This window comes from Coregonus clupeaformis, unplaced genomic scaffold (genome assembly GCF_020615455.1).
Source record: "Coregonus clupeaformis isolate EN_2021a unplaced genomic scaffold, ASM2061545v1 scaf1542, whole genome shotgun sequence".
Taxonomy (NCBI): Eukaryota; Metazoa; Chordata; class Actinopteri; order Salmoniformes; family Salmonidae; genus Coregonus; species Coregonus clupeaformis.
Genome location: NW_025534996.1, coordinates 118,118 through 129,997, shown reverse-complemented (window position 1 = coordinate 129,997; position 11,880 = coordinate 118,118). Strand labels below are relative to the sequence as shown.

At 52.6% G+C, this 11,880-nt stretch overlaps 1 protein-coding gene across 1 annotated transcript; it reads left to right on the top strand.

Moving 5' to 3' along the window:
• Positions 1-1,958: 1,958 nt before the first annotated feature.
• LOC123487223 (actin, cytoplasmic 1-like) lies at positions 1,959-11,693 on the top strand. Its single transcript, XM_045218396.1, has 6 exons — positions 1,959-2,064; positions 4,411-4,535; positions 5,247-5,486; positions 9,956-10,394; positions 10,526-10,707; positions 10,969-11,693. Exons 2-6 carry the CDS (start codon positions 4,413-4,415, stop codon positions 11,110-11,112), a joined length of 1,128 nt encoding a protein of 375 aa, XP_045074331.1. The 5' UTR covers positions 1,959-2,064; positions 4,411-4,412; the 3' UTR covers positions 11,113-11,693.
• The last annotated feature ends 187 nt before the right edge of the window (positions 11,694-11,880 follow it).

Sequence of the window (11,880 nt, the reverse complement as noted above, 5' to 3'; positions counted from 1 at the left end):
TGTACGCCCGAGACCCCCAGGTGAGTCACACAGACAGGTTCCTCAGGGATCATCCATACCTACGTCTGACTACATAGAGCCATGCTAACTGTACTGTACCCGGAACCCCAGGTGAGTCACACAGACAGGTTCCTCGGGATCATCCATACCTGTCTGACTACATAGAGCCATGCTAACTGTACTGTACCCGGGAACCCCAGGTGAGTCACACAGACAGGTTCCTCAGGGGATCATCCATACCTGTCTGACTACATAGAGCCATGCTAACTGTACTGTACCCCGGAACCCCAGGTGAGTCACACAGACAGGTTCCTCAGGGATCATCCATACCTGTCTGACTACATAGAGCCATGCTAACTGTACTGTACCCCGAACCCCAGGTGAGTCACACAGACAGGTTTCCTCAGGGATCATCCATACCTGTCTGACTACATAGAGCCATGCTAACTGTACTGTACCCCGGAACCCCAGGTGAGTCACACAGACAGGTTCCTCAGGGATCATCCATACCTGTCTGACTACATAGAGCCATGCTAACTGTACTGTACCCCGGAACCCCAGGTGAGTCACACAGACAGGTTCCTCAGGGATCATCCATACCTCTCTACATCACCATGACAACCAGGGCTGGGTTTGAGAGCATAGCCCAGAGAGCAAGCACACACACAGTGACATTCCTGTCATCCAGGACCTCTATACCAGGCGGTGTCAGAGGAAGGCCCCTCAAAATTGTCAAAGACTCCCAGCCACCCTAGTCATAGACTGTTCTCTCTGCTACCGCACGGCAAGCGGTACCGGAGCGCCAAGTCTAGGTCCAAAAGACTTCTCAACAGCTTCTACCCCCAAGCCATAAGACTCCTGAACAGCTAATCATGGCTACCCGGACTATTTGCACTGCCCCCCCACCCCATCCTTTTTACGCTGCTGCTACTCTGTTAATTATTTATGCATAGTCACTTTAACTCTACCCACATGTACATATTACCTCAACTACCTCAACTAGCCGGTGCCCCCGCACATTGACTCTGTCCGGCAGGGATGTAGCTCAGTTGGTAGAGCCAGGGTTGTGGGTTTGATTCCCACGGGGGGCCAGTATGAAAAATAAAAAAAGTATGTATGCACTCACTAACTGTAAGTGGCTCTGGATAAGAGCGTCTGCTAAATGACTAAAATGTAAAGGGTTGGTTAAAGTCCCACTGTCTGTTTGATATCAATATGGTCCAAATATCTGTTTGTTGCCTTAGCCAGCTACTCTGGCATTCTCTAGGGAGACCTGTCTAGTACTAGTATTCTGTATGTGTGTGTAGTCTCAGTCTGGTGGGGGGGATGTGAGTTCTGGATATAACACAGTTAAGCTAATTATCAGGCTAGCAGGCAGTGGGCCTAACGAACCTGGGCTCTGGAATGTCAGTCTACGCCGCAAAGATTACACTTAAACTCAAACAACACCAACACTATTCCTCACATCTTAGCCGGGCCTTGCGTTGTCCCCATCACCGTCCGTCCTGACGATGGTTACCTTGTAGCTGTAACGTTGAATCATTAGTAGGTTGCCAATATAGACCTGCTAGTCTACTGCATTTCAAACGAAGATCCCTCTACGTTAGATATCTACACATTGATATCTTTTAACTGACTATTATTTTAGTTTAACAATAATCACAGTGACCATGACAGAGACTATTGACGATACAGATTACGCCCTATCATTGAATGTGACGACACCCTATCTAATCAATGAACTGCTTATCTTAGATAGGATGTTATATTGTGTACAGTACTTAACTTACACCAGGGGGGACCTACACCTTATTGCCCCTGACAGTGCTGTCAATGCAGAGGCCAGTGTGGCTCAATGCGACAAGCCGAGTGGATACGCCTCGACCAATCAGGAGCCGCCCTGCAGAAAGTTTGCCTTTTATGGACAGGGGGGCTGAGGCGAATGCGGATATAAAACCCGGAGCCTTGGCAACGCTTCATCACTACGTTTCTCACCGCACCGAAAACCGGAGCGTAACGGCGACTTTCTCCTAACGCCGATAACTACCCCCCACTAAAACACAGGTAAGAGCTGGAATAATCTATTGTGGTTTGTTGAAGTCGACGTGGTAATTGTTACATTTTTTGTTGTTGTGCCGAAGTGTTATTCATTCGTAATAGGGAAACGTAGCTAGCTAGTCAAGTTTAGTTATCTGGCCAACTTGTGCGGTTTCAGAGAATGCCCATAACGTTAATGGTGTACAGTGTTTTCTGGGCAGCTAACTAACGTTAGCTATCGTTGGCCAGAGCTTTCACAGGTTTAAATGTGCATTCTGGTCATTTTTAAATGTAGTCATCTGGCTAGCTAACTGACAATGTCATCTAGCTAGTTAACGTTAGCAGCATCTCTGGGTGGGTGTGCCAACCGGGGTGTGTCTTATCGTTGACCGGTAGGCTAAATGAAGTCGTTAGTCATTTGAACTGTGGATGCCAGTCATGCTAACGATATGAAGTCGTTAGTCATTTGAACTGTGGATGCCAGTCATGCTAACGATATGAAGTCGTTAGTCATTTGAACTGTGGATGCCAGTCATGCTAACGATATGAAGTCGTTAGTCATTTGAACTGTGGATGCCAGTCATGCTAACGATATGAAGTCGTTAGACATTTGAACTGTGGATGCCAGTCATGCTAACGATATGAAGTCGTTAGTCATTTGAACTGTGGATGCCAGTCATGCTAACGATATGAAGTCGTTAGTCATTTGAACTGTGGATGCCAGTCATGCTAACGATATGAAGTCGTTAGTCATTTGAACTGTGGATGCCAGTCATGGTAACGATATGAAGTCGTTAGTCATTTGAACTGTGGATGCCAGTCATGCTAACGATATGAAGTCGTTAGACATTTGAACTGTGGATGCCAGTCATGCTAACGATATGAAGTCGTTAGTCATTTGAACTGTGGATGCCAGTCATGGTAACGATATGAAGTCGTTAGTCATTTGAACTGTGGATGCCAGTCATGGTAACGATATGAAGTCGTTAGTCATTTTGAACTGTGGATGCCAGTCATGCTAACGATATGAAGTCGTTAGTCATTTGAACTGTGGATGCCAGTCATGGTAACGATATGAAGTCGTTAGTCATTTGAACTGTGGATGCCAGTCATGCTAACGATATGAAGTCGTTAGTCATTTGAACTGTGGATGCCAGTCATGCTAACGATATGAAGTCGTTAGTCATTTGAACTGTGGATGCCAGTCATGCTAACGATATGAAGTCGTTAGTCATTTGAACTGTGGATGCCAGTCATGCTAACGATATGAAGTCGTTAGTCATTTGAACTGTGGATGCCAGTCATGCTAACGATATGAAGCGTTAGTCATTTGAACTGTGGATGCCAGTCATGCTAACGATATGAAGTCGTTAGTCATTTGAACTGTGGATGCCAGTCATGCTAACGATATGAAGTCGTTAGACATTTGAACTGTGGATGCCAGTCATGCTAACGATATGAAGTCGTTAGTCATTTGAACTGTGGATGCCAGTCATGCTAACGATATGAAGTCGTTAGTCATTTGAACTGTGGATGCCAGTCATGCTAACGATACTTGCCTTGCCTTCCAACATGCCGTTTGACAGTTAACGATCCCTGTGCACTGGTTATAGACCGTCGGGCAAATTCCACTAGCATTTAAAGGCAGGCTGTCAACACCCGAGTGAGATGACTTCCTATGTAATGATGACGGCTTGAGTAACTTGTCAAATATTTTTATGACTATTTTGCTCACCAGATGAGTCAGTGCTTTGGGGGTCAATGTCACTGGTTTAATAAGGAACATTCCACACGAGTCTTAAGTTTACAAGCCTAACCATATATGGCCATTAGTGGAATCTGATAGCCCGGAAGCCGCACCTTTTTTCAAAATGTTTTGAAGGATAGATGTGGAACTTGGACTGATCTAGCCTGGGTTATTGTCTGTGGGTGTTTTTATCCCGGTCCTAGGGAGTGGCGCGGCTGTCATAGACTAACGCATGTCAGGGAGGGGAGGGGAGGGGGGTGCTCCGCTCCAACTATTGCCTTATATGGCGACGCCTCGGCCAGAAACACACAGCCTTTTGTCTGGCTGCGGTGTCTGGGTCGCTACTACTTACCACAGCCACTAAGTCATCAACTCCGCCGTATTCTACCACAATTTAACTACCCTGCTAACCTTATGCCCAACCTTCAATTAAGCCCCGAAAGCAATTTTGTTGTTCATTTTAATTTTAACGATAAAGCTAATTTTGATTGGGCTGGACTGTTGCTGCTCAGCGCCACCTAGCGGCCCTTCACTGATAGTACACTGGCTCAATAGTGACAGGCAAGCAGCGCACCCCGGTGACTACGTAGTCTAATGTCTGTGTTTTTTCCTTCTTCCCGGTGCAGAAATGGAAGACGAAATCGCCGCCCTGGTCGTTGATAACGGCTCCGGTATGTGCAAGGCCGGGTTCGCCGGAGACGATGCTCCTCGGGCCGTGTTCCCCTCCATCGTGGGTCGCCCCAGACATCAGGTAACGACTAAACTCGTCTGTCATCTATTTACTGAAACAAACCGACGTCTTTACAACTATCCGCTATACTGAATGGCGATCCTGTTACATTGGAACTCCACTGGTATTTTAACTTGAATGTTTGGAGCCATTTGACTTAGCGTTATGTTTGGAGCCATTTGACTTAGCGTTATGTTTGGAGCCATTTGACTTAGCGTTATGTTTGGAGCCATTTGACTTAGCGTTATGTTTGGAGCCATTTGACTTAGCGTTATGTTTGGAGCCATTTGACTTAGCGTTATGTTTGGAGCCATTTGACTTAGCGTTATGTTTGGAGCCATTTGACTTAGCGTTATGTTTGGAGCCATTTGACTTAGCGTTATGTTTGGAGCCATTTGACTTAGCGTTATGTTTGGAGCCATTTGACTTAGCGTTATGTTCACTAGAGCCAATCTGACTGCTATGTGTTGTAGTACACCAGTATGATTATTTATAGAAGATTACAATGTATCATTTAACAGGTTCTGTGTTGCTATGCCACGTCACTGGAACTGACCTGTTACGACTAATCTACGACCAGTAATGTTGTTGATTAGCCATAGCATTGTAACTGACCTGTTACGACTAATCTACGACCAGTAATGTTGTTGATTTAGCCGTAGCATTGTAACTGACCCCGTGTATCTTGATTAGCCATAGCATTGTAACTGACCCTGTGTATCTGTCTCCAAGGGAGTGATGGTTGGGATGGGCCAGAAGGACAGCTACGTGGGCGACGAGGCCCAGAGCAAGAGGGGTATCCTGACCCTGAAGTACCCCATTGAGCACGGCATCGTCACCAACTGGGACGACATGGAGAAGATCTGGCATCACACCTTCTACAACGAGCTGAGAGTGGCTCCGGAAGAGCACCCCGTCCTGCTCACCGAGGCCCCCCTCAACCCCAAAGCCAACAGGGAGAAGATGACCCAGGTACGTCGCTCACCACCTCTACCTTTCCCCTTTTACTGGTCAGTTCTCTCCTCTCCTCTCTCCTCTCCTCTCCTCTCCTCTCCTCTCCTTCAGGCCCTCTGTCCTCACCAGCTGATCTCTCCTCTCCTCCCTCTCCCTCCCTCCTCTCCTCTCCTCTCTCCCTCTCCTCTCCCTCCCTCTCCTCTCCTCTCCTCTCCTCTCCCTCTCCTCTCCTCTCTCTCCTCTCCTCTCCTCTCCTTCAGGCCCTCTGTCCTCACAGCTGATCTCTCCTCTCCTCTCCTCTCCTCTCCTCTCCTCTCCTCTCCTCTCCTCTCCTCTCCTCTCCTCTCCTCTCTTCTCCTCTCCTCTCTCTCCTCTCCTCTCCTCTCCTCTCCTCTCCTTCAGGCCCTCTGTCCTCACAGCTGATCTCTCCCTCTCCTCTCCTTCCTCTCTCCTCTTCTCCTCTCTTTCCCTCTCCTCTCCCTCCTCTCCTCTCCTCTCCTTCTCCTCTCCTCTCCTCTCCTCTCCTCTCTCTCTCTCTCCTCTCCTCTCCTCTCCTCTCCCCCTCCTCTCCTCTCCTCTCTTCTCCTCTCCTCTCCTCTCCTCTCCCTCTCCTCTCCCCCTCTCCCCCCTCCTTCAGGCCCTCTGTCCTCACAGCTGATCTGCCCTCTCCTCTCCTCTCCTCTCCTCTCCTTCAGGCCCTCTGTCCTTACAGCTGATCTGTCACCTCTCTGGAAGCTGCAGGTCTCCTGTCGGTCTGTGTTCTGCCTCTCTGCACCCTGCTGGCTGCTCGCTAGGAATGATCTAGACTAACCCAATAGGACAGGACTGGAATGATCTAGACTAACCCAATAGGACAGGACTGGAATGATCTAGACTAACCCGTAGGACAGGACTGGAATGATCTAGACTAACCCGTAGGACAGGACTGGAATGATCTAGACTAACCCGTAGGACAGGACTGGAATGATCTAGACTAACCCAATAGGACAGGACTGGAATGATCTAGACTAACCCGTAGGACAGGACTGGAATGATCTAGACTAACCCGTAGGACAGGACTGGAATGATCTAGACTAACCCAATAGGACAGGACTGGAATGATCTAGACTAACCCATAGGACAGGACTGGAATGATCTAGACTAACCCGTAGGACAGGACTGGAATGATCTAGACTAACCCGTAGGACAGGACTGGAATGATCTAGACTAACCCAAATAGGACAGGACTGGAATGATCTAGACTAACCCGTAGGACAGGACTGGAATGATCTAGACTAACCCGTAGGACAGGACTGGAATGATCTAGACTAACCCGTAGGACAGGACTGGAATGATCTAGACTAACCCGTAGAACAGGACTGGAATGATCTAGACTAACCCGTAGGACAGGACTGGAATGATCTAGACTAACCCGTAGGACAGGACTGGAATGATCTAGACTAACCCGTAGGACAGGACTGGAATGATCTAGACTAACCCGTAGGACAGGACTGGAATGATCTAGACTAACCCGTAGGACAGGACTGGAATGATCTAGACTAACCCAATAGGACTGCTGGGAATGAGCTACTATAGTGGTTTATATTGACATTACATCATGTAGGAATGACTTTCTGCACTGAGTTTCTCCCCTAACAACTGTTTCCCTCTGACTCACTGGAAAGCATGTTCTACTGCAAGCTGTGACTCCCCTCCCCTCTCCTCTCCTGTACTCCTCCAGCCCCGTGACTCCCCTCTCCTCTACTGTACTCCTCCAGCCCTGTGACTCCCCTCCCCTCTCCTCTACTGTACTCCTCCAGCCCCGTGACTCCCCTCTCCTCTCCTGTACTCCTCCAGCCCCGTGACTCCCCCCCTCTCCTCTACTGTACTCCTCCAGCCCCGTGACTCTCCTCTCCTCTACTGTACTCCTCCAGCCCCGTGACTCCCCTCCCCTCCCCTCTCCTGTACTCCTCCAGCCCCGTGACTCCCCTCCCCTCTACTGTACTCCTCCAGCCCCGTGACTCCCCTCCCCTCTCCTGTACTCCTCCAGCCCCGTGACTCCCCTCTCCTCTCCTCTACTGTACTCCTCCAGCCCCGTGACTCCCCTCCCCTCTCCTGTACTCCTCCAGCCCCGTGACTCCCTCCCCTCTACTGTACTCCTCCAGCCCCGTGACTCCCCTCTCCTCTACTCCTCCAGCCCCGTGACTCCCCTCCCCTCTCCTGTACTCCTCCAGCCCCGTGACTCCCCTCTCCTCTACTCCTCCAGCCCCGTGACTCTCCTCTCCTCTCCTGTACTCCTCCAGCCCCGTGACTCCCCTCTCCTCTACTGTACTCCTCCAGCCCCGTGACTCCCCTCTCCTCTACTGTACTCCTCCAGCCCCGTGACTCCCCTCCCCTCTCCTCTACTGTACTCCTCCAGCCCCGTGACTCCCCTCTCTCTACTGTACTCCTCCAGCCCCGTGACTCCCCTCTCCTCTCCTGTACTCCTCCAGCCCCGTGACTCCCTCTCCTCTCCTGACTCCTCCAGCCCCGTGACTCCCCCTCTCCTCTACTGTACTCCTCCAGCCCCGTGACTCCCCTCTCCTCTACTGTACTCCTCCAGCCCCGTGACTCCCCTCTCCTCTCCTCTACTGTACTCCTCCAGCCCCGTGACTCTCCTCTCCTCTACTCCTCCAGCCCCGTGACTCTCCTCTCCTCTACTGTACTCCTCCAGCCCCGTGACTCCCCTCCCCTCTCCTCTACTGTACTCCTCCAGCCCCTGTGACTCCCCTCCCCTCCCCTCTCCTCTACTGTACTCCTCCAGCCCCGTGACTCCCCTCCCCTCTACTGTACTCCTCCAGCCCCGTGACTCCCCTCTCCTCTCCTCTACTGTACTCCTCCAGCCCCGTGACTCCCCTCTCCTCTCCTCTACTCCTCCAGCCCCGTGACTCCTCCCCTCTCCTCTACTGTACTCCTCCAGCCCCGTGACTCCCCTCTCCTCTACTGTACTCCTCCAGCCCCGTGACTCCCCTCCCCTCTCCTCTACTGTACTCCTCCAGCCCCGTGACTCTCCTCTCCTCTACTGTACTCCTCCAGCCCCGTGACTCCCCTCCCCTCTCCTCTACTGTACTCCTCCAGCCCCGTGACTCCCCTCTCCTCTACTCTACTGTACTCCTCCAGCCCCTCCCCTCTCCTCTACTGTACTCCTCCAGCCCCGTGACTCCCCTCTCCTCTCCTCTACTGTACTCCTCCAGCCCCGTGACTCCCCTCCCCTCCCTCTCCTCTCCTGTACTCCTCCAGCCCCGTGACTCCCTCCCCTCTCCTGTACTCCTCCAGCCCCGTGACTCCCTCCCCTCTCCTCTACTGTACTCCTCCAGCCCCGTGACTCCCCTCTCCTCTACTGTACTCCTCCAGCCCCGTGACTCCCCTCCCCTCTCCTCTCCTCTACTCCTCCAGCCCCGTGACTCCCCTCTCCTCTCCTCTACTGTACTCCTCCAGCCCTGTGACTCCCTCTCCTCTCCTCTACTGTACTCCTCCAGCCCCGTGACTCCCCTCCCCTCTCCTCTACTGTACTCCTCCAGCCCCGTGACTCCCTCTCCTCTCCTCTACTGTACTCCTCCAGCCCTGTGACTCCCCTCTCCTCTCCTCTACTGTACTCCTCCAGCCCCGTGACTCCCCTCTCCTCTCCTCTACTGTACTCCTCCAGCCCTGTGACTCCCCTCTACTGTACTCCTCCAGCCCCGTGACTCCCCTCTCCTCTCCTGTACTCCTCCAGCCCCGTGACTCCCCTCCCCTCTCCTCTACTGTACTCCTCCAGCCCCGTGACTCTCCTCTCCTCTACTGTACTCCTCCAGCCCCGGACTCCCCTCCCTCCCCTCTCCTGTACTCCTCCAGCCCCGTGACTCCCCTCCCCTCTACTGTACTCCTCCAGCCCCGTGACTCCCCTCCCCTCTCCTGTACTCCTCCAGCCCCGTGACTCCCCTCTCCTCTACTCCTCCAGCCCCGTGACTCTCCTCTCCTCTACTGTACTCCTCCAGCCCCGTGACTCCCTCCCTCCCCTCTCCTGTACTCCTCCAGCCCCGTGACTCCCTCCCCTCTACTGTACTCCTCCAGCCCCGTGACTCCCCTCTCCTCTACTCCTCCAGCCCGTGACTCCCCCCTCCCCTCTCCTCTACTCCTCCAGCCCCGTGACTCCCCTCCCCTCTACTGTACTCCTCCAGCCCCGCGACTCCCCTCCTCTACTCCTCCAGCCCCGTGACTCCCCCTCCCCTCTCCTCTACTCCTCCAGCCCCGTGACTCCCTCCCCTCTACTGTACTCCTCCAGCCCCGTGACTCCCTCTCCTCTACTCCTCCAGCCCCGTGACTCCCCCCCCTCCCCTCTCCTCTACTCCTCCAGCCCCGTGACTCCCCTCCCCTCTACTGTACTCCTCCAGCCCCGTGACTCCCTCTCCTCTACTCCTCCAGCCCCGTGACTCCCCCCCCTCCTCTCCTGTACTCCTCCAGCCCTGTGACTCTCCTCTCCTCTCCAGATCATGTTTGAGACCTTCAACACCCCCGCCATGTACGTGGCCATCCAGGCCGTGCTTTCCCTGTACGCCTCTGGCCGTACCACCGGTATCGTCATGGACTCTGGCGACGGCGTGACCCACACGGTGCCCATCTACGAGGGCTACGCTCTGCCCCACGCCATCCTGCGTCTGGACCTGGCCGGCCGCGACCTCACGGACTACCTCATGAAGATCCTGACGGAGCGAGGCTACAGCTTCACCACCACGGCCGAGAGGGAGATCGTGCGCGACATCAAGGAGAAGCTGTGCTACGTGGCGCTGGACTTCGAGCAGGAGATGGGCACCGCCGCCTCCTCATCCTCTCTGGAGAAGAGCTACGAGCTTCCCGACGGGCAGGTCATCACCATCGGCAACGAGAGGTTCCGCTGCCCAGAGGCCCTCTTCCAGCCCTCCTTCCTCGGTGAGTCTCTTAACCAACCAACCTCCTGTGGAACAGCTGGTCCGTGTCAGTCTGGCCTGTCAGGCAGCCGGCTTGTGTTTGCGAGCCCCGTCGTGACGGCCGTGTTGTCTCCTCTCTCTCTCTCTCTCCAGGTATGGAGTCTTGCGGCATCCATGAGACGACCTTCAACTCCATCATGAAGTGCGACGTTGACATCCGTAAGGACCTGTACGCCAACACGGTGCTCTCTGGAGGAACCACCATGTACCCCGGCATCGCTGACCGGATGCAGAAGGAGATCACCTCTCTGGCCCCCTCCACCATGAAGATCAAGGTGACTATCTCTGAACTAGTGTTGGTCTGCTTCCTGTAGTTAGCAGCGTTACTAACTGACCTGGAGAACAGTTGGCCTGTTGCGGTCCGATTGCTACAACTGCAGTCTGAACATCTGTACTCGTGTTAATCTAACCCTCTGTCTCTCTGTCCTCTGTCTCTCTCCTCTCTCTCTCCTCTGTCTCTCTGTCTCTCTCTGTCTCTCTCTCTCTCTCTCCTCTGTCTCTCTCTCCTCTGTCTCTCTCTCTCTCCTCTCCTCCAGATCATCGCCCCTCCAGAGCGTAAGTACTCTGTGTGGATCGGAGGCTCCATCCTGGCTTCTCTCTCCACCTTCCAGCAGATGTGGATCAGCAAGCAGGAGTACGACGAGTCTGGCCCCTCCATCGTCCACCGCAAATGCTTCTAAACCAAACCCCCACCGCACAGACTCTGTCTCCTTCCCAAACCCCACCGTACAGACTCTTGTCTCCTTCCCATTCCAATTTAAGACTCTGGTCGCCGTGTTGCGCTGCAGAGCTCCTTTCGGACCACCTCTCTCCACTGGCATGTCTTCTCCTGCTGTCAGTCTTGTCTTGAGAGCCTCCTGATTTTTTTGGGGGGCCTGATGGACAGAACGCGATGCCGTGCCGTGTCTGACGGCAGCCGTGTTTATGGTCGTGACTCCAGACGTCCTGTTAGTTCCAGTCTAATGTTCATGTTCCAGCACCTTATTGACGTCTATAGAGGTGATGCTGTCCACCCCTCCCCCCCTACCTACTGCACTGCCATTGACCAGGGCCCTTGAGGGATCTAGTGCATTAGCTAGGAATAGGGTGGTATTTGGGACACTAACTCTGGGCTCTAGTTGTGATAGTGTTGAAGGGGGGGAAAAAAGCTTAATATGTAAATGATCAATATTAAAAACTTTCTTGTTTTTGTACTTTCAGCCTTATAGATACACGGTCCAGTTTGTTTTTGTTATGCAAATAAATAAAATAAAAAACGACAGTTTTGACCTTTTTCCTAATGAGTGAAGGTGTTCCCCTCTCTCTGGGAGGGGTGGGGCGGGTGGCTCCTGTTGTGGACACTGACCAATACAAAACCAATAAAGTTCACATGTCTGGTGAAATCCTTCTGTTCTCTGCCTTCATGTATGGTGTTGATCCCACTACTGGCTGGTTCCTAGAAAGACTGC

Bases quoted from the DNA above. Each gene is read 5' to 3' on its own strand.
- LOC123487223 (XM_045218396.1), top strand. From the start codon at position 4,413: ATGGAAGACGAAATCGCCGCCCTGGTCGTTGATAACGGCTCCGGTATG. The intron at 5,487-9,955 runs GTACGTCGCTCA...TCTCCTCTCCAG, and splicing joins ACAGGGAGAAGATGACCCAG to ATCATGTTTGAGACCTTCAA. The intron at 10,708-10,968 runs GTGACTATCTCT...CCTCTCCTCCAG, and splicing joins CCTCCACCATGAAGATCAAG to ATCATCGCCCCTCCAGAGCG.